Below are 27,295 nucleotides of genomic sequence, written 5' to 3' on the forward strand. Positions count from 1 at the left end.
TCCTTCAGCAAGTGGGTGGGTTGGATGGTTTGGGGAGAATCAAAAGGGAGTGAAATTTGAGTTTCTGGCGCTAACCCAGACTTTATGCCAGCAAAGACTCTGGATTGAATCCAACGCTGAAATGTAACTATATCCACTTTTGTTGCTTTTACTACAGAAACTTGGAAAACAAAGCATGCAGTGCAGCATATTTTTATTAGGGAAATAAATACTGACCCAAAGACAGAAATCCCTTGGAAATGTGTGGAGAATTTGTATTCTAGGGAATGTCTTTGCTTCCTTTTGGATGCAGATGAGAACAAGCTCTGCCCACGCTCCGAGCTGGCTGGTGGCTTTGTAGCTGTATTAGCATGGCACATAGCCCACATTCATATACCTTCCTTCCCAGCAAGGCTCTTAGTTTATGTGACCCGGCCCCCAGTAGTGCAGAGCAGGGCAGAACAAGCTTGTATCTGCCTGCAAAAAAAATACACAGAACCTGGCAGTAATTTCTAGCTGGGGATCAGGGCCTGGCTCCAGCTCTCCATGAGTATCTTTTGACTTCATGAGATCGTTTTCCTTGTTCAGAGACAGCAGTGGTTCTTTGGTTCTCCGCTGCCTTTAAGTTGCTCAATTTGTGTATGCAACAGCTTTGCTTGTAAAGACCCAGCAGAGAAAGGAAGGGTTGTGTAGCTTTTTTTTGTTTGTTTGTTTGTTCTTTGCTGTCTGATCTTGTCATCAGACAGTTATGCTGTGGATGTACAGAAAGTTAATAAACTGAGTTATCAGTATTTTCATAGTCATGGCTGTCTGCTCAGTGACTCTTGCTTTCAGTTCATGCTCCTTTCAGTGTTCTCCTGATGGCTGAGGATGTCCCTTTATCCTGCTGCCCTTTTGCTTGCTTCTCACTCTGCTGCTTTTTAAGTTCCCAAAACAGTGAAAAGTAAATACTTATTTTTTCTCTTCTCTCCTGACTGAGTTCCTCTTTCATGCAGAGAAAATACTGAACTGGAAAGATAATAGTTATGCCATTTCTCTTCACAGATTGTGATCCCTTTCTTCAGCCTATTGATCAAAGACATTTATTTTTTGAATGAAGGATGTGCTAATCGCCTTCCAAATGGACACGTCAACTTTGAAGTAAGATCTGAAAAATGTTTTTATCTCATTCTGATAGCACTAAGATTGTGTGCCTGCAATTTCAGTGCAGCCCAACAAAGGCTGAATATGCCAAAAGGGACAATCTCAAGTGACTGCTTGAAGGTTAAACCAATCTCAGAATGTTTTCTGAAAGAAATAATGTATACGTTTTGTATAGACATTGCAAACAGACCGTTGTGACTTGCTTCACGCGGGTTGGCTGCTGGAAATACAATGTCAGCAATATGCATGATTATATTTATGGCTTGGAGGGGAGGACGACTTTCAGAAAACAAGGGAAAAGGTGCACATGTAGATAAATCAGTGTAAAATGTTTTATAATTCATTGTATCTGTTTTGTAATAACTTTTTTTAATAAAAAGACTTGGCAAAGTAAGACATAAATTGGTTGCGGTCAATAGACAAAAATTAGAATACAGAAGTAGAATGACAGTGCAGTCTGCCATGCTGTTGATGTAAGGATTTGATTGTATAATCTGTTGCTCTAAATTTTACACAGAAGAATTTCTATCAACGAAAGCAGAATACCCTCCCACAGCCTGGCACTGGGTGGCTACATATCCTGAGTGGTTGCAGTTCTGTGCTGGGGAGGGTGGTTTACATTCGTGCAGTTTGTTGCTGGTGGCTGTGTGTAGGCACTCACATTCTTATGTTGTGCTGTGGGCTGCAGTTGCTGTGTTCTTGCATTCTGATGGGGATAGAGATGAAGTGCTTTCGAAAAAGCTGCCCCATGTCAATGAGAAAACAGTTCTTTGGCTCTCAGATTCTTTGTAAATCAGCTCTTCAGCATCTCTTTGGTCAGTTGCATTACATTTGTCCTTCTGCTGGGGCCATTGTGAGATAGTGAGCAATGCATAAGATAGAGCCTAGCATCCCCTCAAGTTATATCAGAACTTTTTTGCCATGTGTATTTACTGTTAGAAGGCCTAAAGAGTTGTGAGGAATTGGAGTCCCTCCACCTTAGGTAACGTGTCTAATTCTGATCCCTCAAAGTTTATGCCTATAGCTTTGTTCATGGATACATTTTCACTTAAATACAAACTGAGACTACTTGCAAGAAGGAGTGGAGCACACCCTTTCTTCCTTCTTCCCCCAGCAAACGAGCAGAGAAAATCTACCAATCTAAAAGATCCGAGACTCCTTTCTCCCAATGTCCTTGTGGTCAGGAACCCTACATCCTGATCTGCTGCTTGGATGTGGTTGTTTAAGTGAGAAAGTGGAACTGTATCTGAATGGAATGGGTTTATGTTTACAGAAATTCCTGGAACTGGCTAAGCAAGTAGGAGAATTTATAACATGGAAGCAAGTGGAATGTCCCTTTGAACAAGATGCTAACATAATCCACTACCTGCACACTGCTCCCATTTTTACTGAAGATGGTAAGACTGTACAACCTCTAATCACTGAAAAAATGTCTCTTTATCACTACCAGTTAACATCTTGACCCATCTCGGGTGATCTCTCTCACTGACCAGTCCCATTTCCTTCCTAGCCTTCCTGTCATGCAGCTTGTTTATTATCCCCAGACTACCAACATGCTTTTGCAGATAAAGCCTTCTACCTCATGAAGCTGCTGTCTGGTTACTTTTCTCTACTCCATAGCTTGTCCAAAAGGCACTGCTATCTAGGAAGCTGTCGTGGTAGCCCTGTTTTTGAAATCAAGAAAAGAGGCCATAGAACCATGTTGTGGATTGCTCTGAATGTCAGCTGTCCCTTAGCCAAATTCATGCAGTGATTGATGGAGCCAGGACTCATCTCTTCTGCAAACCAACACTGTCATCTATTCAGTGAACACAGCTTCAGGCTATGGTCATTCAGCTGACCTCCTTCACTGCAGCAGAAAAATATTTACAGAAATGATTTTTTAAGAAGAATATTTTCTAGTGACTAACTTAAGCTGCGACTATAAAAAAAAAGCTGTTCTGAAATTGTTTTTCTGGTTTAACTTTTAGTTCTATGTGTCTTCTCTTTTCTTCTTTCAATCTGCTGCCCAACAAAACGGGCTGTGTCATTTCATACTGTTTCATGTTGGTTGCTTCTTGGTGTGTTGTCATGCACAGAAACTGTCCACAGCTGTGTTCCCATAGGCTGTACTGGGTTGGGTTTCTTTTTCCTTGATTCTTTAGTCAGTTTTCTATACTGATCCAAGTTAATCACACCAGACAGCTTTTCAAAGACTACTACAAAACACTAAATGCTGCCTCAAAAATCCTACCTAAATACTAAGAGAAACAGGTGCCAAAATGGAATAATGAATGTGATTAAAGTAATAGGTATTGAAAAGAGACAGCATGGAGGCATTTGTTCTGTATTTAGGCTCTGAAGGGACATGAAGTGAAAGTCAAGTCACAAGTGGTGTTTAAAAGTGCAGATTTCAGGCTGGTGAACCAACAAAGGGTGACCTCAACCCACTAATTGTTTTCATATTTTCTTTCTCATATCCTCTGCCACATTCATACTGTTTTTGGTAGATGTCCTTTGTTGAAGCCAGAGCAGGCCTCCCCTGCTGCCCATGGGGATAGTGGTGAGCAGAATCACCCTGAGTAAAAGACAGGAGAATGTATTAGACAGATGCTGCACTGGTATGTGACATACTGCTATACATCTGTAGGCCCATCACAGCATGTAGGAGCAGTGGCCCAACAGTTTAATGTTAAAATGGGCTTGAATTATAGCACAGACTTCAATACTGAGATGGTTCCAGTATTAAAGAATTAAGCATCACCAAGCAGTCAAATGACGAAATACATATGCATGCAAGTTATAGCTCACTTAATTTTATTATTTTTTTTTAAACAGTGAGACATCAGTGCACCACCAGGAAGCTGTGCAGCCTGGGTGCATGTTGGTACCATAAAATTCACCCTCATGGCAAAGTTTTGCAGAAAAAGAGACCTGTTTATTTTCTTCTGCTGTGTTCCGTCTCTGGTTTCTGTAACTCATTCTTATCTTGAGGCTGTTCTGTATTCATTTAAGATACCATGTCCTGTCAGGCCTTGAAGAGATTGAGAAAGATTAAGTTGTGTTAAGTGATGGGAATAGTCTTGAATGTAAATAGTTTATTTGCCACAATATCAAATCTCTCATTTTTTGTGGAGATCATTTAACTGTTTGGTATTATTATTATAAGCAGGTTATGCCAGCATATATTAACTCTGGGCTCCTCTTCTATCAAAGCTAACCTAACAGATTTCCAAAGATAGAAATGTGAACTAAGCAGCAGCGTCCTGCTGGTTGCCAGCAGTGTGGTGAGCCACAAACTCATAACAAGCTGTCCTTACTTTGTTACAGGATAGGACATACATGAACGCAGAGACAAAGGGATTTACTGTTTCTGTTGAAACAACATATTTCTAACTTTTCCAGGTTTATATCTGGCTTCTTATGAAAGTGAAAGTCCGGAAAACCAGACAGAAAAAGACAGATGGAAATCCTTAAGGTAACCTCTCATTTTATCAGCTCAATTCTAAAGTACCTTCAAATGCTGTGTGGATAGGCAGAGCCTGTAAAGTGCTGGCTTTGCAAGTGTGACCTCTGATGGAGGTTTTTTCCATTTATGACTAATTGACAGAGCTGGAGCTGCCCTGATAAAAGCTAATCTTAATCTCAAATTATCCACCATTTGAAGGACATTGTTCTCCTCTTGTGCATTTCTGCAGTGCTTGTAGCCCTGCAGTAGAGGTCTCCGAGTTTAATGGAATCCTCCTACAGTCTGTGTCTCTTATAAGAGATGTAACATGGTTTGGTGTAAATGAGAATCTGAAGACAGTGATATAAAAACAAAAGGAAACAAAAAAAACAACACCCTTTATAATTACTACTTATTCATTGTTCTTATGTTTTAAATTTACAGATCCACTATTTTAGGAAAGACTTGAAGATAAAGAGATCACTGCAGTAGGTCAAAGAAAAGAAATCCGCAAACATTTTGCACTACTGATTCCAAAGATGCCTGTTTGGGATTTAGACAAATTCTTTTTTTGGGTTTTTTGTTAGCCTTTTTGTTTTTCTTTTTTTTTTTTCTTTTTTTTTTTTTTGACTGCCTAACGTGATGGATGAACTGGATTCATCCACTGAAATCAACAGAACTGTGCACAAGGACGCTTTTCTAACTCTGAGACAGAGAGGAAGGACAAACAGATTATTTGTGGCTGAGCCCAAACTGCGTCAGGATCACTGTAACTTTTGCCTCTGAAGGAAAATAGAAGAAAATCAGGAGCATGGAGAACCATGGTACTGCAAAGGGAAAAAAATATATATATAGACATAAATATTTCAGAAGCAGGTGCTTCAGACAGCAGCTCTTTAAACCCTCTGAGGATTATAAAATCAAATCAGACACTGCAGCAATCTGGTTAATTGCTGAATGAAGAAAGAACTACTTAATCTAACATTAGCAGTCCCCCAGCCTTGTTGAACAAAGCACTGACTGCAACAGGTATGAGCTTCCAGCGGATGAAAATGACATCAGTCGCTCATAGATACCCATGTATGTCACATACAGATCACATCAGCATGGGAGAGCTGTGCAAATCCCATGAATTTTTACAGAGAACAATCTGAAGTATGACTATTGCTTAGTTACTATTCCTGCCTCTGCTGTTGTTTTTCTTACTGTGAATGTTGGCAGATCTGAGGAGGTTGTATGTGATAGTCCTTAAGGACCCCCTACACCCAACATCTAAAGCTGAACTGAAGAAGATGGACTCAGTTTACCTCTATTTAATGTGTGTAGCCTATTCCATAATTTCGTTCCTGCTGAGGTGCATCCTTTAGAGGGCTTTATCACGCTTAAAGAAAAAGGATACGGCATTATTGTACAGTATTATACAGTACTGTTTATTTTGCAATTTGATACTAAGAGGAAGGAAGAAATAATTGCTCTGTAAGAGAGAGGGTAATTTCTTTAAAAAGACAAAGGGTTTCAGGCTAGAATGAATGCACTCAAGTGCAAAATCTGTCATTCGTTAGCAGATAACCATTTTCTTCCTCTTTAGTTTTTAGGTTCTAAACAGTATCTACCACTTCCTTACAGGTAATAGCAAGCAGGGACTACGTCTTCTTTTTAAATTTGTATAGTGATCATGGTGCTACTTTAACATATATAATATGTGATAATGAACTATGTGGATGTTAGAGTCAAAAGCCAGAAGAGTTTGTGTGTGGAAGGACTGTATGTATGTGGAAGGGCTGTTCCCACTTGCCCCCCAGAAAACCTCAAAAAGCTTAACTGAAACCTAATGCCCTATGATACTTTGCTTTATTACTGACTTGATGCTGACCTTTCAGATGTTCCACTCTGTCTACAATAGCAGGACATAAAGCTTTCTTTGAAATCATTAACTGCTTTATTTCAATTTAGAGTGATTCGAAATGGCCATAGGATTTGGAAAACTGAAGCTAATCATAAAAGCTGGCTGTACTGGCCTGTGCTTTTAGACAGAAAGCTGAAACTGCTCCTGTCTACTGCCAGACCTCACAAAGGTTGTCCATGCCTGAGTGAGGTGTTGAAATACGAGGCGTTGGTGAGGCAGTAGTTGAGAGCAGCCCAGGCAGCTGAGCTGACCTCGAGAACAGTGGCCTGAGACATGTTCTGTGTCATATGCTAACGCTTGGTATCTCCGGTGCAGTTCTTAGGTTGGGTTTTGATCTGTGGAAACCTGTGCAATCTGGATCATGGCCACGTGGCATCCACTCTTGCAGCTGGCTGAGCTGTCCAGGACAGCTTCTTCTAGATGTGCGTTCACAGGGATGTGATGGAGAGCGCTGATTCTCCTCTTCATTTATCTACCAGCACACAAGTTCAAGCAGGGGGAACATAAAAATGTCATGTCTGTTCTCGGGCTCTGTATGGAAGAACTAAGTGTGAGGATGGGATGGCATCCTTCCAGCCAGGGAGCAATTCTTCCGGTGATACTGTTGATATACTGTTTGTTAATTTTTGTCCATGAGCTGAGAGCTATACAGGGAAACATACACACACAGCCATTGCTTCCAGCAGAACCATTTCCAAAATGATGCCATTAAAAAATTAATTCCAACCAAATCCAGAGCAATAACCATAAACATATCCATAAACAATGGCAATGCTTACATGTGTTTGCTAAATGGGTTTTTGTTGTTGTTGTTGTTTTTTGTAATGTCTGCATTGCACGTGCACAGCATGACTTCATGGCAGAGTGGGTTTTTTAGTTGTCTGAAACCCACTGTGGGTGGATGGGCCCTTCCCTAAAACTGCTTTTTAAAGTGCAAATGATCATTTTCCAATGATCAATAGAGGCCGGTACAGCTGAGATGATAACACCCAAAGATGAATCGAATTTCCATTTCTCGTGATATTTTACAGCCTCGGGTACCTTCCATGAATTCAGGCAATTTTGTGAGTTAAAATTTGGACTCATAGCATTTATCACTGCTGCAAACTGAATTACATTCACGGTCCAAAATTTTCAATCCCCAATACTTAAAATGGAAGCATTGAAGTTAGATTTAGGAAGGTATTAAGGGCTTAGTGGGACTTTCAGAAGCACCAGATCATCCTTAAGCCTTTGTATAAATCCCACATTTAAAAGGGGTTTTTTTTGAAGGTGCTAAACATCCTCATCTCTTGGCGGATACTAAAGCAATTAATGCTTCACAGAGGTGCATGGCATATTGATGCCAGTACACAGAACAGTGTATGATCTCCAGAAATGCTGCTTGCACCTTGCAAAATAACTGTAAGGCATGTAGTCATTGGACTAACATGAAGACAAGTTGCAGTTAGTTATGCCATGGCTTTCCACCACTATTTTTTGGTGAATTTGCCTCCCTGATAACTGCATGAGCTAATGCAGCAGAGAACAGAGCAAAACTAGAGCTGGGACTTTCAGAAGCCCCAGATCATCCTAGGGTGTTAACACAGTAAGCCAGTGAGATGATACAGTCTTTCAGAAGCATTAACTTAGCTTCTGCCTATACAGCAATATTTGAAAAGACCTAAATATATTAAATCATTTCTGCACCTCCTCTTGTGTAATCAGAGTGCAGCACAAGTCCTGTATTTCATTTTTTGAGAGTGCCATTCTGCAACATAGGGCTAGATCCAAAGCTCATCAAAATACGAGTTGTGTGCCTTCAGCTTGTGTTGAAGTCAGCGGAGGAACTTGCTCAGTGCCTTCCAAAAGACAGTTAATCGTTCAGACTCGCTCTCAATTTCACGTCAGCATCAATCGCATCACCTCATTAAAGGTGGATAGATAATTAAACATAGATCTCCTGGCCATGACTGAATTTGGAAGGTAGAGAACTTGTGGAGTCTCACCCAGAAGAACCCCACGCAGCAGGGTGCACTTGCACAATACATCCTTATCCCTCTGCTAGGCAGGTGGCAGTCCTGCTGTACGACTGCTGGGAGCTCCCCACACAGATAGAGGACATGCAGGTCTGGAATCAAACCGTGATCTCAGCAGTGCTGGGATCAACACAGTGCAGACACGGCTGCTAAGGCACTTCGAATTAGTTCAAGCATAGAGATGTTTTCTTTAGCTTGGGAATATGTTATGATGGGGTCAGTATTGATAAGATAATCACCTGCTTACAATTAAGCCAGCCCATTACTGATACCTTGGTCAGTTTGTCATGTTTTATTGCAATAGTTTATGCACCTTTTCTTAAAGCACACAAGCACTGGTTTGCATGATGGTAAATCCAGCTTAGAACACCATTCAGATTACTGAATATATAATTGAAGTTATCAAAAAGAAAAGATACTGGAGTTATCAGTAGAAAAGATACTGTTTTGCTTACAGTATCTGGCCTAATAATGACAGTGTTTTATAGAGACCTAACTCAAGCTCAGTGTTGTGCCTGGGGAAAAACTCCAATTGATTTTGATGGGTTTTGGAGCAGTACTGTAACTGTAGCACTGCTCCAGGGTTATTCATAGGAATTAAATTACATTGGCAACTTGAATAGTCCTTGGCCTTTTGTTAGGGCCAGTTCCGACTCCCAGATGGGCAGGTGCACTTAATAGGGTGAAAATCCAGCCTTGGCAAATGTATTCTCTGACGTTGCTGACGTTTCAGAAGCAAATTCAAGGAATTTGATCCAGAGAATTAATTCACATCTGAGAGCAGAATTTGGCCTTCTGGTTTTGAATCCTTTTTTCTTTTTAAAGCAGTAGTAATCAGCCTTACTGTCTCAGGAGTGTCTTTGATCGGAAATTAAAACCCCTTTGATTGTAAACTGAGTATTTCCATTGTTGCGCCTGCAGAATAGGGTTAGGAAGAGGTGAGGAAGCAAGGCAACGCTCCTTGCTCCCTTCTCAAAAGGCTCAACTGTGGGCCAAAAACATTCCTTTCTTTTTTGTTAATGTTATCTGTTAAATGAGATTACCTCAGTATTTGGTGCAGGGAATTACTGAATTGTGTCTGGGGAACAGCATCGACATACCTGGTATCCATACAGCAGTGCATACTCTGATGGGGTGCAGCAGTGATAGATGGTCCAGTACAACCTGTCATGCAAATTCCTGTCCAAGCCCTGAGGTTTGTGAAGCTGGGATACAATGCTTTGGAAAGGTAGGACATGATTGGAAATTCACCCGAGGCAAAATGTATTTCATCCTCCATCCAACAGAATAATTACAAGAAAATTCTTGGAACTAAAAGTTCCTCTAGAGGGCCGGAAAACAGTGGAGAATTTGTTACTTCATTGACAGAGATTTTAAGATCCAAGCAGCATGATAAAATAAGTACTAAAAAATTGTAACACCTTGATGGTTGTTAACTTTTGTATTTCACAGCATGGCAGCAGAGTGGAAAAAGATAACTGTGCATGTGCTATTCCTATTAACATCAATGGCAGCTGGGCAGGCCAAGGCAGGAGAGAATACAGTGACATGCAGTGATGCGTGCACCAAGCTGTACCAGTACTTTAACACTGGGCATGTTGGAAAGGAAGCACGCTGCCTTGGGGAGTCCCTTTCTTTATAATCAACATTAGCTGCTCTGTAGTCCCTGAGCTGAGCAGGGATGGCAACAAACAAGTTCCTTTTTTTTTTTTCAGTGGAACAGATCTGGAGGCAGACCTGTTTTGTATTTATTTCTTCTACAGTTCTTTTTGCATATTTTCAGATATGCAAAAAATATCAGCTACATTGTCAGTGCGCACAGAAGGCATCACATTCTGCATTTGTATACTATGCAAGATATATATTAGAAGTTAATAGCTTGTACGGGTGGCATTTCATACCCTCTGCAGAGGTGCAAGACACTGAAACTCAGGCTATAACCTCGGTTACAGAACAAAGCTAGCTATGGATAACTTGTCTAGATCCCTTGCCTTGCACTGTGGCCAAACTCAGACTGTAATGCTGTACATTCGGAGTGGCTTGGACTGCCATCTCTCCCCTTGATGCCTTTCCCTCCACAGAATTGGCATTTTGCTCTATAAACAGCTCTTGCAAAATGCCACGGGAGTATTTTTCAGGTTCTCTGCCATACAGGGGCTCTGCACTCATATACCAGAGCTGTCACTTTAGGAGTCCCTTCTCCCTTCCTTCCTGGCACCAGAAGTACCAGCCCAGACTAAAACTGCAGTGCAGCATTGCTCCCAGGCCTTCCTGAATGCAGAAGACTTCAAGTTCAGGACTCGCTTGTTCTGTAAGTTAAATACCTGTACAGTAAACTTCATTCTGAAATGTGCACAGCCTATTTAATGGACCTGTGACCAGAAAATCCCAGAACCCAGCTACCTTTTAGAGAAATGCAACTTCCTCAGTGAGCTGTGACTGGTCAGTATTGCATCATTGCTTTCATTATTTAATTAAGCTTCTACAATCCCCATATTTGGGGGACAGCTAAGTGTGTGATAGTTTCCTGATGTTTGGCATATGAGTACACAGAATCGAGAAAATGGGGGCTATCATCTAGACAGCTGACACGAGATGTATTTTCATAACAGCCCAAGCTGGGTTACTGCTTATAGTATGTCCTCACCTTGAAGAAGAAGGAATTGTTCCAGTAAAATCCTCCTAACTCTTAAAGCTTTGTGAAAGATACAAGCACACAGCTATTAGACATGTTTCAAGATATGATTCTTACCAACAGGCAAGTACTTCCCTTAGGAGCCAGCCTGTAAAATGAAATAAAACTGCCAGTACACAACACAGATGAAAAATAAATTGGCTTCTGGGTTCCAGAACTCTTCACTTTTAGCAAGTATTCATCAGTATACGAAGGTAAGAAATCAGAATCACAGAATCACAAATCAGATTTTAGTTTTGGATTTTTTAGCAAGCTCTGTGAAATGTGACAATACCAGCTATCTTAAGCCTATACCCTAAGAGCATATTACTCCAAAACATTTATTCACAGTCTTAAAAATGAGTAAACAGAACTGTCCTTATGTTCAGACTGAGAAATTAAAAGATGTGTGTCTGGTCACCTGGAAAACATGTGCATTCAAAAATGTACCCCAAACTGTTTGCAACTTCTATGTTTCATCTATTATTGTAATTCCTTTTTACAACTGTGCTTGGAAAAAAATGGAAATAAATTAGTTTTTAAGGAAGAGTAAGCTAGGATAAAAGGAAATATGGATTAAAAGACTGGTAGGTACTGACTGTGGGAACAGTAGTAATGAGGGGCTGTGTTTTTCCCATAGCTTTTTCTTTAAACTAAGCTATTTCATTTTCAGGCTGAACTGAAATCCCTTTCCCCTCCACAATACTCAAACCGTGTAGATTTGTTGGAAGTCCTCACAGCAATTACCAACACTTTATCAACTGCGCAGGCAGAAAACAGTAAGGTTACTTGAAAGTGGCTGTTATGATTTTGTGACTGTACATAGATATTGCAAAATGTTAATGGTAAAATGCATACTGTACCCCCATAAACACTGCAAGAATAGCATGGTCATTGTTATGCTTTATAGCTGTTGTGGAAAATGTCTTAACCCGCATTCATGATTATAGTGCCAGTCCTACTCCCATGCCTTTTTATACAGTTGTGGTAAGATTGTTATGAAATCCTTTTGTCAGTCATGTTCAAGCTAACTTACCTGTGTATAGAATTTATATATTAAAAACCCCTAATTTATACTGTGTTTTAACAGTTTGCCTGAACTGTCTATGGTTTCTAAATTTTGTAATGTGAGTGTCAAATAAGAAGAATAAAAAAAAAATTGGCCCAGCTGTGTGCATTTGGTTTCCCAATTTTGTTTCAAGTAGGTATTTCAACACCTCTGAATGACAGAACGGGCTGAAAAGAAAATGATTGCTCTGAAACACCAAAAAATACAAAGATACTTCTGACTCAACAGTCATGAATACGCATATAGATGTGAAAGAACCTGTGGCGTCTGCTTTTCCTTGCTGCCACTGCACTGCTTCTCTCTTCATACTCAGACACTTGGGAGACTGTACTGTGCTTTATACTGCAAGGAAAAGAGACAAATTCTATTGTTTCTCACTGTAATGTGTTTCCCCAAAAAGGAGTCATAGGCTCAAAATACCACAATGAGAGCTGCAGCTTGGCCTGAATGTTCTCAGTCTATTCCTATAAAACTTAGTGGTACAGCTGGTGTTTAAATGTGTGCTTTTTATTATTGGTATTGCAGTAGTTGGAGAGCTTCTATTTGGGGACCTATTTCAGTAAGTATGTCCAGTAAGACACATCCATGCTTCAAGTAGCTTAAAATTGTTTTAAAGAAAGAGGCTTAGCAGTGGAGTTTCCTTGATAAAGCATTACATTGCTTCTGTGGGTTGCTTTCTGCCTGGCTGTGTAAGCAGCACCACTTACTGCAAAGCCTGCAGAAGTGAACAGTTCTGTGAACAAGCCCAGTTCTCTCACAGTGGCACAGCTCTTGCCAAGAGGAACTATGGCTGAATTTCCTCTGAACCAGAGCTTATTCAGGCTTCCCAGCGTCAACCCCTGAACTTTTATCAGGTTAAAGCCTCTCAGTCCTCGGAAGACTCAATTATGCTACAAGCAGACTGAGAGAAGCTGAAGTTTCAGCAGAGCCTATGAGCCTTGCAGTAAAAGGGAACAGATCAGGTCAGCTCAGCCCAGGGTGACCCCAGCACTGTGTTATAGAACTTAAAACCAATGTACACACTGGCAAGCAAACATCTTGCCCTAGCAGCAGTCTGCCAGTCACTGAGGGCACAGCATTCTGATTGCCCTTAGCAGATTCACATGCTGTATGGATGTGCCATAGGCTGCAGAGGCAGTTCCTGTCAGCCAGCTGTCACAGCTCGAAGGAAGCGGTCTCATGGCTGGGCCACAACTTCACCAATGCAAATAAACACAAGTGCACATATGCTAGGTTCAGGACCCCTGCTTTCCTAAGGAAAATTGCAGTGTCTTATTAATGAGGGAAATGTGTCTCCAAGCCCAGATTTGAACTTGCTTTTTTTGCTGTTGCTGTTTGCATTTTTGTGTTCTACTGTATAAACTGCAAACCTACTAAAAGTATCTCTTTAAAAAATGAAGTGTCAAGGGATGGAAGTACCACTGTCATTGGGTTCCCACAGCTTATTCACACTACAGCTCCCCTTATCTCTTGAATTTATACATGCCACAACAATCTAGGACAGCCCCTCACCTGCCCATTACTTACAGTGATTTGTGAAATGAATAACATTTTTCCCTAATACATCTTAGCAAGGTTCCTGGTGTTCTTTTTCCATCCCCATCGCTCAGCCTCTTCTAAATAGGCCGTGTTGTTATTACTCTGTCCTTGAGCTCCCAAACGAGGCACAGCTATGATAGGCTCTCCAGCACTGTAAAACTCAAACCCTGAAAGTGCAGAAATCCACAAACTACAGGCAGAACCAATAATCAACCATACTCAGGCACTGACCAGAGAGAAGAAAAAACAAAACCAATACATTTTAATTAAAAGAAGCAAGCACAGTTCTGAAAGTACTGAAATCCAGGAGATTTTGGCTCTGTCACTGAGCCTCCTGAGGCTCAGGGCAAAGTAATCAACCTCTGCTTTAAATTTTGTAACCGAACAATGAGAAAAGTAAATGAGATTTACATCTCCTGAATGGCATCTGTGAGGATGGATCATCTATTGCTGTAAAGTTCTTGAAAAAGGAACCAACACAAGTTTGCATTTTGAGGGCAGTGTTTTGAATGTAGCTGCTCATGCATGCACAGATGGGTCTCACTGAGGTAATAACACTGCAGAGTAATGTCTTCTGTTGTACAGAGCAAAGTAAAGCGTGGTTCCACTGTGAGTTACTCTCTCACGTTGTACACACATTTGGTGTTGTATAAGCTAATTAAGGATATATCTCATATAAACAAAAGGAAATGCCACACGAATTGGCAACAGAAGGAGCTTTAAATGCACTCAAAAGAGTTTCCCTCCCATTTTCATTGTGATTTAATTCCTCTAATTTGGCTTTTCATTGTTAGATCGCTGCCATTTTAAAAACGGCCATTTCTAGAGGGGCTCTCACTCTCTATGCACTACATCACTGGTCCTGGCCAGTGAACTTCTGATTTTATCCTTCTCAGGCAATACCACCTGAATTCCAGCAGCCTGATGTCTCTCTTCTGCCGGGTCTCCACTGCCACCTCCCGAACAGGAAGGAAAACGAACTGTTCTCAATACGGCTTTTCTTTGGAATGTCTACAGAGGTATCTCTGAACACACTGTCCTCTGTTCAGCACAAAGGCAGCAATATTTGGAAGTCTGCTTTGTAGCATACAGCGTACAGGCTGCTCTCTGTGAAGCCTATTGTAAGGCTTTTACTTCAGGGTGGAATTTCCTTAATTTACATTATGTGTGTCTGATAAGAAGAACGTACGACATTTACATATACCACTTCTCCAAAACTATTCAAAACGAAAAGCTAATTATTCTTAACTTCTGACAGATTTATTCCTCCTTCAGTTGTCAGCCAAAAACCTCTTAAGGAAAACAGTAAATTTAACTAGCTTTCGTGTGTTGCATTTTCATACTGAATAACAGTTATTTCTGTCCCTTTTTCAGTCTGAAGATCCTTTTTGCTAATAGATGAGAACCAAGATATCTTAGAAGGAAATTTCTCCTGCTTCATGGTACAGTTGTTTTTTATATTCTCTTTATCTTTTCTTTCTGTTGCTTGCAGTCTGCCTATTCCTCAGGCTGGGGCTGAGGGAAATTGGCTGTTGGGAAAGCAAAACACTGCAGACCTTACTGCTTTGTTTTTATGTGCTAAAATAACAAACCACCAAAGCTATCCTTGGCATTGAGAGATTAGGTGCATGACATGACTACAAGGTAACATGGCTTTTCTAAAGACAAATGGCAATAAACAGAGCTCCATAACTCAGTTTCTATCCTAAAAAATAAATAAATGAAGAGAAACAGGCCTTTCAATCTCGTGAAAACCAGATTTAAATGTCTTCCATTTTAGTACTGTTCGCTGATAGTTTGGGGACTGTTAAAAAGACCCCAGCACTTGTTCAACTAAAGGAGCACTCACATTAGGCATTGCGCTCAGTGCTCCAGTTAAAAAAGTTCTGTGTGTCAGAGGGAAAATGTGTTCAAGCCGTACTGGGAAAGAGGTCCTGAGTTTGGGATGTTTCAGCGCACCCACTAATAGGCAGAGATCCGTAGTGCTTTCACTGAGCGAATTCATGAGTTAATGAATTGGAAGGTGGCCTATCAGACGCAGCTCCCCCAAGTTTGTACCTTCTTTCTTCAGGTGATACAAATCTCTTCTGTGCTAGAGGAGTTTGCAATCACATTTGTCCACTGTATACTGCATTAATTCAGGGTTTGCTCTCCTTGAAGCCTCTGACTGTCCTGCAAGCACAGTTCCTGAGGGCAGCACTCTGTGGGCACCCCATGGCAGCAGCACAGCAGCCCGGCCCCACCTCTGCCATGCCCGCTCCTCTTGGCTGGGAATGTCCTCGTGATCCCTCTCAGGAACACCTGTGTTGCGGGGTCAGACCAATTCTGCACCACCAAGGGGAGGCTGCAGCCTGCTGACTTGGGCAGAAAGTTTGATCACCGTACGACCTGCACTCAGGGAAGGCTCTTATGGTCCCTACTTGAGCTGCTTTAAACCTTAAGAGCCAGAGTGAAGCCAGATGTAACGGTGGGAACCACCAGGCGCCAAATCGCTTTGCTGCAACGTCTGCCGGGGTACAGCAGCTCTCTGGTGGGAAAGGGGGGCACCGCTGCGTGAGGTGATGCTGGGGGCTGAGAGCGGTCTTTGAACCTCAACACGAATTTGAGACCTCAGCTCCTCAGGGCTGCCCTGCAATGGCAGCGGGAGCTCAACGCCGCACAGCCCCACACCTGCCCTCACCGAACCCGCCATTACTGAGGCGCTCAGGGGGGCGGGGCGTCCTCCCCCTCTCCCAAGGCCCCTCCCGCCGCTGTGCGTGTGACGTCAGTGCGCAGCGCTTCCGGGAGCGGGGCGGGCGGTGTAGAAGCGGCGTTCTGCCTTCGGCCGCCGCCGCCATTTTGTTGGTGCGCGCAGGGCGGACGCAGGTCTCGCTTGCCCTTTTTCTCAGCTGTAAGTAACGGTGTCGGCCCAATTCTTCAGTTCTGTTTTTTTTTTCCTTTCTTTTTTCGTTTTTTTTCTCTCTCTCTCTCTACTGTTTCTAGAGAGGCTGGAGCGGAGGGGTTTGATGGGGGCCGCAGGGCCGGGGGAGCAGTGTGAGGAAGGGCGGTGCGGTGGGAGGCGGCCCGCGGGTCCAGCAACGCTCCTGTGGGGCTTTGCGTACTGCGCAGCGGGGGAATCGGGGCTCGGAACACGGAGGGAGGCGGACTTTAGCCGTGCCGGCGGAGCGGAGCTGTGACCTCCCGATACGTGCCGGGTTGGCGGGGGGGGCGCACTGAGAAAACGCTGCGTGCGCAGGGCCGCGGCTGCACGGCCCCATGTGGAGGAACGGGGCTGAGGGCGGCCCGCGGGGCGCGTTGGGACCGCGAGCTGTGTAGGAAGGCGTTATTTCGTGTCAGCTGTCAGTGTTACGTAAGGGCTTCGGTGCATAAATTTAGAGAGTCCGTAAGAGCGCAAAAAAAAAATAAAATCTTAAGGTGGATCCTGCTGTGAAATGGATTGGGCCTTTCGCGGGTCGATTCTCCAACAGTCTGTAGCAATTACTTGCTCGTTATGTGCTCGTTAGCATTTACTCGGGTCCCTTCAGGACAGAACACGCAGCTTCTGTCTTTATAACTCGGGACTGAAGTGCAGTTAATCAGCGGTTTGTCCTCAGCAAAACCTTTTCTCGAAGGTTCTGTGGGAAATTCCCGCCCTCCCTCTGCAGGGCTCTTTCGTGGGGATTTTATTTAATATTTGCCCCTTTTGTAGAGCCTCATTGCAGGCTGCCAAATGGGAGGGAGCAAAATCCTCAGTTCACCTGTGAGAGAGTTGGCTGGGGGAGCAGAATGCTCTCCATCTCAAAAATAGAATAGCTGCAACCTGAGAGTGCCTCACAGTTCGAGTTATATAGGTTGGAAATAGAGGTGGGTAAGAAAACAAGAAACGAGGCACTGACAAATCTTACTTCTGTCTTGACCCTTCAGGCATGTTTATTGATGGATTCATATTTTTATTTCTTACTAACGTGAAGATTTTCAGGAGAGCTGCATCTGATTCGGATGGTCCAGTCACTTAGTTTTGCAGTATTTAAAACATTTCCATAAAATTAGCAAGTGATTTTTTTTAACTACCCGCCTGTCAGAAATGTTAAGTGTCTTAGCAGGCTTCTTTTTCAGAAGCAGGTTGCCATGTATGCATTCTAAAAATTCCCTTCTTCATGCCTCCAGTTGGTGTAGAGGCAACCAGTTTTGTTAGTGACAATTTGCACAGTGAAATGCCCTTATTTTTTAATCTTGCAGTTATTTCTAAACTTCTGTTCTTGCTGTCACTAAGTATTGTGAAGATACTTAGTGATACTTGAAGATTTGCTCTTCAGAAAGAACGTTGAAAGAAATATGTGAGCTTATTTTTGCTAAAGGAGGTGAAATGCGTGCAATTGATCCTGATGGACTCTTAGTTCTATAGCTGTGCTTTGCTTTCTTTTTCAGCTGTGCATGTACCTGTTTGAACACCGAATTCCTGCATATAACGTCCAGCAACAGAAGTTGGTGGGTTTTGTCTTTGGCAAATCAGCTGTATTGTGGAGCACCTGCGTGCTGGCAGAGTTCAAAAACTGTGGCTTGGCTCGTGGTACCTCAGTTAGGTTAATTTATCCACATGTGCTGTATGATTACTTAAAAAAACAAAAAAAAAAACCAACAGTGTAAAGAGGTTTGTGGGATGTGTTTGAGGCCAACAAACACATCCCACATATGTGTCTTTCATGTAGTAACTTAAGCGCCCATGGTATGAAGAGCTAAATCTGCAGTTTGTCAGAATATTTGAAGGTTAAGGTCCCTCCAGGAGAAGTCTCTTCAAGGAAATGATTCTCTTCAGTCACTTGAGAGTTTATTTAAAACACGCTCTAATAACATGTTTGAAGCTATTAAGCAAAGATGAGTTGGCCCATTTAGCCTTGATTTGTGTTTCGTAACAGCGTTAGGATGGGAAAACGATGCCTGCTCACCTCAGTAATGTGAGGGAGAAGCTGAGAAAGAAGAATTGAGGAAATGGTTTTCTAGCTCTGTCATTTGATCAAACTGCAGTAATGGACTCACAGCTACAAATACCAGTGTAACACTTCTGTCTTCTGTGTGTTTTTTTTGTGTGTTGTTTGTTTGGTTTGTGTTTTTTGTTTGTTTTTGTTGTGTTTTTCAGGAGCAGATGCGTCATTCAAAACAAAGCCACTGCCCTGAGTGGGATGACAGGAGGAGCTGGGATCAGAGAAAGCACAGCAGCAGCCGTAAGCGCAGGAAACGGTCCCACAGCAGTGGACAGGAAAGCAAGCACTATAAACCAAATCATGTTTCAGAAAGGTATAAGACTCTGAATTGAGTAGTGCTAATACTTGTTACTGTATCTAAAATACATGTTCAGGATGAGAGTTTCTAGATGTGCAGTGCTGGTGATTCCTTAAGGTTCGACTCAAGACAAGCTTAAGAGGTAGTTTGTATGCAGTATTTAAATCATTAAATAGGAATTCTTTAATAAAAGCAGTAAGTGGTACTAGTTTGGTTCACTATTAGCAGTTAAGCATTCAGTATTAAATTTCAAGTGAAAAGTGTGTCCATTTGCTTACTTTTAATGTGAACAAAAGGAGGGGAAGAGAAGGCTTGTTTAATAAATGGTAAGTATGAGTTAGATTTCAATAACGTGGAGGCGGTTTGTTTTTTCTTCCACCCTGCTTTCCCTGGAAGGATGTGTTTTTCTGTTTTTCCTTTGAGAGGAAGATCCTGTGGAATTCTTTTAAGAGCTCATAGTCATGCTTGTAAAATGCTGGCAGGGGTATGTATGTGTTCAGCAGCTGGGGCTCCTTGCCTCTGCAGCTTTAAGGCTGTTTGGCTTTTGTTTTTTCTGGGCAGAAGATTCTTGATCCCGATACTTCCCTAAGTATTCAGGTTGAAGTAAAGCACTAAGGAACAATACTGCTAATCTTAGAATCTCCAGGTTCTGTCTTTCCTTTTCAATACTTGGAGCTTTGGAAGAACAGAAGGGGTTTATTGTTGTAGCAGGAGCATTTTATCCTTCGGCTTTGGAGATTGTAACTTGATTTGTTTGATGTATTTTAGAAAGTGCCTCTCCTTTTTGAGGCCAGACTTCTTTCTTACTATGCAAACTGAACTGATGATGTGTTTATTGTTCCTGTGGATGGCTGCTATGTATTTGAGACTGACAATGTCATTAGTTCCTAATAAAGTAACCTGAAAAGCTCCACTTCTTTTGAGGAGGGAGTAAATTAGAAAAGTTCTTTGGTGTAAAGACGGATGCTGTGTAACTCAGTTCAATCACTTATCTTGTTGGAACCGCAAGTTTTTGAAGTGGAGAACATTCACTTAAAATATATTTTCAGTCATTATTTGGACGATAGAGCCATAAATGAAAGAGACCATCATGACCGGAGATATGTTGAGGAGTACAGAAATGACTTCTGTGAAGTATATGACCACAGGCATTATCAGAGAGACTATGAAAAGAGTCACCATCATCACTATAGCAAATCCTCTGGTCGGAGCAGGAAAAGTAGTCATAAAAGGAAGCATAAGAGACATCATTGCTCCAGTCACCAATCACATTCGGTATGAGTAATTTTTAACTTTATTATTAATGAATTAGTGGCAATAGACTTCTTAAGTGACTGCTAGAACTTCAATTCCTGATCACAGTACTTTGGGGAACTATTTTATTACTGAAGGATTTGTAGTTGAATCCATTTGTGAGGGTATGAGTATGTTCTTAGTAGCAAGTTTTGGATGGGGCTGTTGGGGGGGCAGCAGTAGCTGCACACTGGGTTTGGAGGTAGCAAGCAGCCACAGCACTGGGATTATTTTGAGAAATGTTGCATTGAAAACAAAGGCACATAACTATGCTGTAGTAGAGTGCAGCCATCCCTTCAGTCTTGCAGCATAGAAAACTGTCTGGTTTTCAGGTAGACTGTGAGATGCCATCCATTTTATTATTAAAAGCAATTTAAATAAAATGCCTTTTAAAATAAACCCAATTGGGTGTATGGAACATGCATGTCTGGTAAATTGATGAGGAGAAGCTGCACAATTCTACGCCTGATTTCAGGAAACTGAACTGAGCCATGTGCCTGGCCAGTGGCAGCTAATGTCTCATTGAAGATATCTGATAACCTTGCTGCTTGCCTTCATAGAAGGCACACTGAATTTCTCGTGATGGGCACAATGCTTGCTGGTAAATCTTAGCTCTGAGTATTTTATGCCATGTTCCTGCTATAGAAACAGCAGGTTGTAGTAGATTATGCCATGCAAACCAGTAACTTGAAAGTAATTTTTCTTCACTCTTTATCTACAAGGGAAGTAAGATTACTTGATAGTCTTTAATATTTAGATGAGAAGAATTGTCTTTATTTTTAAAATGTACATTTCATCTGATTGTAAGCTTAGCTATGTAATCAAATATTGCTTTTTGCTATATGATAGCAAAGTATTAGAAGTAGTGACGTTGCATACTTAATCTGCTTTCAATTAAGCCACTGTTTGAGAGTCAAAATTGTGTTGTTTTTTTCTGTTGCCTTATCGCTTTAAGTATTTATCTGAAAATCTGTTCCTTGCCATGTTTTTCTTCTGTAACATAAACTGTGCCCTGTGAATTTCTGGGGACTGAATTTGAAATTGCTCCTGCCAACTGTTCGTGGCCTGGTGCGTTACTGAATGCCTGAATATCTCCCCGCTGAATGAATTGCGTATTCTGCCCTGAATTCACTCTGATATATTGATTGGCTGGACGATCTTGGTGCCGTTTCCAGAAGAGTCACCGAAGGAAAAGATCCAGGAGTGTAGAGGATGATGAGGAGGGTCACCTGATCTGTGAAAGTGGAGACGTTCTAAGAGCAAGATGTATAGAACATTTTTCAACACTTTTTTTAAAAAAACCTTTCAGCAAAAAAGTCTGTTTAGAATAGTATGTCAGAGGAGGGGGGCTGAGGAAATCTTCATTGCTCTTTTTGTTCTGTTTGTTTCTTTTTTCGTGCTTTTGTTTTTTTGCATATCTTCTTTTCTGTAGAGTTTTAAGTACTGTATTCAAAAAGTTGCAAGTAGTAAATGAACTTGAGTTTTGAGATTAGAGCAAGAGATAGGGTTTTTTTTGGCTAACTGTTTTCATGACGCCTGTCCAATAAAATAACACGTTCTGTCGCTGAGATTTAAAGTAATTATGCTTTTTGTAATGGCACATTTTAAAATCTGCATTAGTAATATTCATTCTTACCTAAGTAGTTGCATAATTCTGACTTCGGTTTGTTCTTTTTAGATGAAATTGTTGCGACTTTAGGAGAAGGCGCTTTTGGAAAAGTGGTGGAGTGCATAGATCATGATATGTAAGTGTCAGCAAGTGCCCCTCGTGCCACAAGGTGCTGCTCAGCTCGGAAATTAACGTTCTTTTGTTTCTCCTTTTGCTCTGTGGCAGCCCTCGCATGGTATTGCCTTTGTATGAGATGGCATATAAAGAAATCGTTTTGGTCGCTTTTTCTCTGAGATTTTGAGAATCTGTCCTTAACAGTAAATTTCCTTTGCTACATTCTTCTTGGGAAACATCTGCCTTTCTGTGTGTGTTTGTGTGTGTCTATGTGTGTGCGTATATATATGTATTCCTTTACAAACTGTCTAAGTGCATAGTACAAATCACTGATTACTGGAGCCTGAGATCATGTTGAGAAGGCAGAAAGTATTCCTAAGTACAGAGACACTTTAAAATTGTCAGTGAGAGAATAGGATAGAGTGGACTTAGTGTAGCTGTGTTCTTTACAGTAATATCCTTAGCATTTCAGTGTGCTACTGAGTGCAGATCTGCTTGTACGAGCACAAAACATTCAGGATACAAATGAATTGCTGCAATAAAATAAATGCACTGATGCCATTAGGAGCACTGAGAGCTGGAACAAGTTATGTAGGCTGCCAAAAAATGGACAAATTCTTGCAGTTGTTTTCTCAGAAGAGAGATTTGCAGGTTTTTGTGTCATCTTTTGGGTGGGTTCCTGATGTTTATTCAAAGTAAATCAGCTGTGTAAGACTGAGAAATAGTTGCATATGCATATGAGAAATGTAGCATGTGCTGTGGCTGTATGAGCTTAACAAGAACTGTTTCTGCTTTAAAAAAAAAAAAAAAGTAATACCTAGCTTTCCTTTGGAATTTGCTTCAGTCACATTTCCCCTAATCCAGCGTGTAATCAGCTGTGACCTTTGATTTTTTGTGTTCATTTTATCGTAACTAGACTGCTGTGGCCGTGTAGATGTTTAATGATAACCGGTGTTGTTTGTGATATTTCTCTGTGTTCTGAAGGAGAGGAATGCACGTAGCTGTTAAAATAGTGAAAAATGTTGGTAGATACCGAGAGGCAGCCCGCTCAGAAATACAGGTATTGGAACACTTGAACACCATGGATCCCAGCAGCACTTTGTAAGTATGGATGGAGAGGAGCGTACCAAGAACTCACCAAAGAAATGAGTCTGTGTGTTTATATTCTTTTTTCTTTTCTTTTTTTAAGCCGCTGTGTCCAAATGCTGGAATGGTTTGATCATCATGGCCACGTTTGCATTGTTTTTGAGCTGCTTGGACTTAGCACCTATGATTTCATTAAGGAAAACAGCTTTCTGCCATTTCACATTAATGACATTAGAAATATGGCTTATCAAATCTGCCAATCTATAAACTGTAAGTAAGCCTGACTACTGTTATCAAACATGTTTATGTGCTCTCTTCTTTTCACTTTGGTAAATTTAATCCAAAATTTAATGGGATATTTTTCCTTTGTTTCCTACAGTTTTACATCATAATAAATTAACTCATACAGATTTAAAGCCTGAAAATATTCTGTTTGTGGAGTCTGATTACATAGTGAAGTACAACGCAAAAATGGTAAGCGTGTGCTTTTTCTCTCAGCATTGCAACTCTGCCTTCATCTGAAGTTTCCTTTTTAGCACAATTATGCTAACTGGAATTCTGAAAATAGTTTAAATGGATAGTGTGGTATCTTCTGCATGAGTATGCTTTTAAAAATAGTAACCAACAGCACTTGGATTCTCTTACAGAAGCGAGATGAACGCACCTTAAAGAACACAGACATAAAAGTGGTTGATTTTGGAAGCGCGACTTTTGATGATGAACATCACAGCACTCTGGTGTCCACGAGACATTACAGGGCTCCTGAGGTCATCTTAGGTCAGTGGCAGCCTTCAAACTTCCTGGCAGATAACTGCAGTTCATCCTCATGTCGTTATTTAGTAAACTGGAGGGGTGCCCTGTGGTTCTCACAGTGGAGCCATCTCTTACAGGTGGTGACTTTTTGAAAGTCTGAAGTAGAAGGAAACATTTCTTGAACTTGAGACACATCCCTCCTTCTCCCTACCAACCAGGGTGGGGAGGGGTGTGAATGGGGAAGGCAGGCATCAGACGATGCATGAAAGCTGGATGTATTCTTCATGGATTGCAGATCTTAAGCATACATTAAAAAGTGAAAGAAACTTTGCATGTTTTGCAGCACTGGGATGGTCGCAACCCTGTGATGTTTGGAGTATTGGCTGCATTCTAATTGAGTATTACCTGGGATTTACAGTGTTTCAGGTATGCGTGTAAAGTTAAGTGGAACGTTTTTGTTACAGATTCCTGACTTTGATCTTGTCATACCACATACTCAACATCTGGTTTAATGAGTATTACAGAGATAAGATCATGCAAAACAATTGGAATCTGAAGATGCTGCAGTGATACTTTGGCAAATGTTGCTTTTTTTTTTTTTTTTTTTAAACACAGACACATGATAGTAAAGAACACTTGGCAATGATGGAAAGAATACTGGGGCCTCTGCCAGCTCACATGATCAAGAAATCCAGGTAAGTATGTGACAGAAGTTGCCTTGTAGATTCCTATTGTAAAAGAAATTTTAGATGTTCCAGTGAAGACTTGCAGGCTTGTTAGCTGCTGGTCTGTTGTGAGAGATTGTGCCAGCTTTAGCTGAGTGTAAACAGTTGGGAGCAGTCCTAACAGTGACAGCATCTTTTCCTCATCACACAGAAAGCACTATTTTCACCATAACCAGTTGGACTGGGATGAACACAGTTCTGCAGGCCGGTACGTCAGGCGGCGCTGTAAGCCTTTAAAGGTAGGAGAGCAGGTTTTGATTATCCTGTGTCACGGAGTGACGAGAAGCATAAAACCATGACATTCTTTTGCATTCCCAAATGTGAAAGAGCTTTTAAATACTTTGTTTGTTTTTCTAGGAGTTCATGCATTGCCAAGACACAGATCATCAAAGTCTGTTTGACCTCGTTCGCAGGATGCTGGAGTATGATCCAGCCAAAAGAATTACTCTCGATGAAGCCTTGCAGCATCCTTTTTTTGACCCATTAAAAAAATAAATGAATTCAAACGTCTTTTATGCTTCTCCAAGGAGATTTCCTAGACTGTGTCAGTCAACAAAGGTTGCATGAAACTTTTGTAAACTTTTAAGTTATTTTGTACAGTTAAGTCTGTAAATACTTTTGTTTTGTAAACTGTCGTGTTTATCTTGTTGAGCAGTTGTAGTCTTGATTATGGATATCGAAGTGAAAAATAAAAGTAATTTTCATTTTTGAAAACTTTTCTCTTTGAAACTTCACCCACTTCTAGGAAGGTGCAGCAGTCTCATTTTTTGGCTGAGATGGTCATAGGCCCTGAATTCATTGTGGCATCTTTGGGCCCTTCTCTTGCAGTGGTTACCAGATGGTCCTGAAGTCTTCAAATACGTATTTCTGTGGAGCTCGATCTGTAATGATGAACAAGTAACTTTGGCAACTGGGAAACACTGATCAGCCTGTCATAGAGGAAGGACGAGGATGGGTCCTCGTTTGTAACTCCTGAGCACAGGGCCTGAGTGGTGCTGCTTTATTTTCTTGGGTAGTTTTTGCCCTTCTACGTGCGAGTAGCTGTTTTCTTGGTCCAGCCTTCGGTGCAGTGTGGAGGGCTTACTGGGCAGGTGGGTAGGGCTCATCCTGGCTGTCTACCACTCCAGATGCAGTATGCACGTTTTGGCCATTTATTGCAGGCTTTAGCATGCAAGTCTTGTCTTGAGAGAAACTGCAAACTGTGTCAGCGCCACAGGAGACCGAGTTCAGGTTTTGTGTTTGCATGTGTATGTCCTAAAGCTCAGAAGGATTTGAAACTGATGTCTGTTCCACAGCTACGTGGGGCAGTCTTAATTTGCAAGAGGCTCCAGGCGTGCCTATCAATTACTCTGTAGCTGGGAGGATGCTTTGAAAGCTTATCTTCTGTAAGCAGTGCCACCTGCTGAGCTTGGAGCTGTGCCCTCATCCAGTCCCCCTTCCTGGGCTGTTCGTATTGTTGTTTCTCTTCTGCAGGATGGAACTGAATGGTTTGGACCTGGTCAGCAGTGAGCATGGTGGGATTGAGGAGGACAGCGTGAATCCTCCCACGCTGCTTTCAGTTCCACACATTCCTCAGGTGCAAAGCAGGCACTTGGCTGAGCGTATCAGCATAAGTAATGCAAATCAAAGGCAGATGAGAAAGAAAAATATATATGCTGCTCTGTCTGTAAAAATAACTACAAAACGGCACTATCAGAAAGTCAAAGGTTGCGTACTCTTGCTTAGGCGGTACGTGTAGCTTTTGCTAATTTGTGTTTGCAGCATATGAGCTGAGGGTTATCTGATGATGTTTTATAGATGAGTCAAGAGTTGGAGTGCTGCAATCTGTAACAGAGAAAGCCGACGTCTGGCCAAGTCTGGAGGTGTTCAGTGTTTATATAGGAGCAGAACTTAAGACTCCCCGCTAAACAGAATAAAATCAGAAGTGCAAGAAGCGGCTCCCCGCGCTCGGCGCTCTCACGGCTCGCGCTCAGTCGCAGTGCCGCCGCGGGCAGCTCCGCTGGAGGGCGCCATCCCCGCGCGGAGCGGCCGGGATCGGAGCGGGGCGGCCCGGCCTTGAGGAGCTCCCAGCGCCCCGCACCGCCCGGCCCGGGCTGGGAGCGCTCCCCGCGGGGGGCCGGCGGCGGGCAGGGCAGGGCAGAGCGGGGCGGCGGGGGTGGGATCTGCACCGCGTAATCCCCCCGGGGGGCGGCGGGCCGCTCTCGGAGCATCCCCCCGTCCCCGGCGCGGGGAGGGGAGAGCCGCCACCCCCCGCTTCCTCCGTTTAAGACTCGGGCTGGCGAGGCGAGAGCGGAGGAGAGCGGCCGCTCCGCAGCTGCCGGCCCCATTTCGGCGGCGGGGCGGGCGCTGGATGAGCCGCCGGCGGGAGGCGGCCGGCAGCCGAGCGGGTCCGATCGCGGCGCGATGAGCGCGGGCGGCAGCGGCTCGGCGGGCACCGCCACCTCCGCGCTGTGCCTGCTCCTCTCGCTCACCGCCGTGGCCGTGTGCCTGCTGCTGGGCGCTAAGACCGCCGAGCTGCAGGGCCGCCTGGCCGCCCTGGAGGAGCGCGGCGCCGCCGGCCCCGGGCCGCTGCTGGACGCGCTGCAGCCCCGCGTGGAGCAGCTCCTGCGCGAGGTGAGTGCGGCGGGGCTCGGCTCGGGGCTCCCCGGCGGCCGCCTCCTTTCCCGGCTGTTTTTTCCCTCTCGCCGAACTTTTTTCCCCC

The 27,295-nt window shown here is 42.6% G+C and overlaps 3 protein-coding genes across 4 annotated transcripts in view; all 3 read left to right on the top strand.

Annotated features, from left to right (window-relative positions):
- RASGEF1C (RasGEF domain family member 1C) overlaps positions 1–12,314 on the top strand; it is a 71,392-nt gene extending 59,078 nt beyond the window's left edge. For both annotated transcript variants that reach the window (XM_042826300.1, XM_042826301.1), the window contains exons 11-14: positions 1,024–1,119; positions 2,396–2,519; positions 4,507–4,579; positions 4,994–12,314. In XM_042826300.1, coding sequence (XP_042682234.1) covers positions 1,024–1,119; positions 2,396–2,519; positions 4,507–4,579; positions 4,994–5,018 — 318 coding nt within the window. In that variant the 3' untranslated portion in view covers positions 5,019–12,314. The remainder of the gene's footprint in view (positions 1–1,023; positions 1,120–2,395; positions 2,520–4,506; positions 4,580–4,993) is intronic.
- Positions 12,315–16,541: 4,227 nt separating this feature from the next.
- CLK4 (CDC like kinase 4) lies at positions 16,542–25,308 on the top strand. Its single transcript, XM_042826502.1, has 14 exons — positions 16,542–16,645; positions 18,163–18,222; positions 18,872–19,029; positions 20,064–20,289; positions 21,483–21,573; positions 21,986–22,052; positions 23,015–23,131; positions 23,220–23,386; positions 23,496–23,590; positions 23,764–23,893; positions 24,213–24,295; positions 24,485–24,564; positions 24,746–24,833; positions 24,952–25,308. The coding sequence occupies exons 2-14, from the start codon at positions 18,169–18,171 to the stop codon at positions 25,087–25,089; spliced, it is 1,494 nt and encodes a 497-aa protein (XP_042682436.1). The 5' UTR covers positions 16,542–16,645; positions 18,163–18,168; the 3' UTR covers positions 25,090–25,308.
- Positions 25,309–25,432: 124 nt separating this feature from the next.
- The window catches only part of COL23A1 (collagen type XXIII alpha 1 chain), a 159,097-nt gene continuing 157,234 nt past the window's right edge, over positions 25,433–27,295 (top strand). The window contains exons 1-3 of the mRNA XM_042826648.1: positions 25,433–25,491; positions 26,068–26,170; positions 26,863–27,207. Of these exons, the coding sequence (XP_042682582.1) occupies positions 25,433–25,491; positions 26,068–26,170; positions 26,863–27,207 (507 nt within the window). The remainder of the gene's footprint in view (positions 25,492–26,067; positions 26,171–26,862; positions 27,208–27,295) is intronic.

This window comes from Centrocercus urophasianus, unplaced genomic scaffold (assembly GCF_019232065.1).
Source record: "Centrocercus urophasianus isolate 14NV4802_14NV808 unplaced genomic scaffold, USGS_Curo_1.0 seq_26, whole genome shotgun sequence".
NCBI classification, from domain to species: Eukaryota; Metazoa; Chordata; class Aves; order Galliformes; family Phasianidae; genus Centrocercus; species Centrocercus urophasianus.

Excerpts from the sequence above, each read along its gene's own strand:
- CLK4 (XM_042826502.1), top strand. The coding sequence starts at position 18,169 with ATGTACCTGTTTGAACACCGAATTCCTGCATATAACGTCCAGCAACAG. Across the intron at positions 23,132-23,219 it reads ATGGATCCCAGCAGCACTTT|CCGCTGTGTCCAAATGCTGG; the intron begins GTAAGTATGGAT and ends TCTTTTTTTAAG. Across the intron at positions 24,834-24,951 it reads GGCGCTGTAAGCCTTTAAAG|GAGTTCATGCATTGCCAAGA; the intron begins GTAGGAGAGCAG and ends TTGTTTTTCTAG.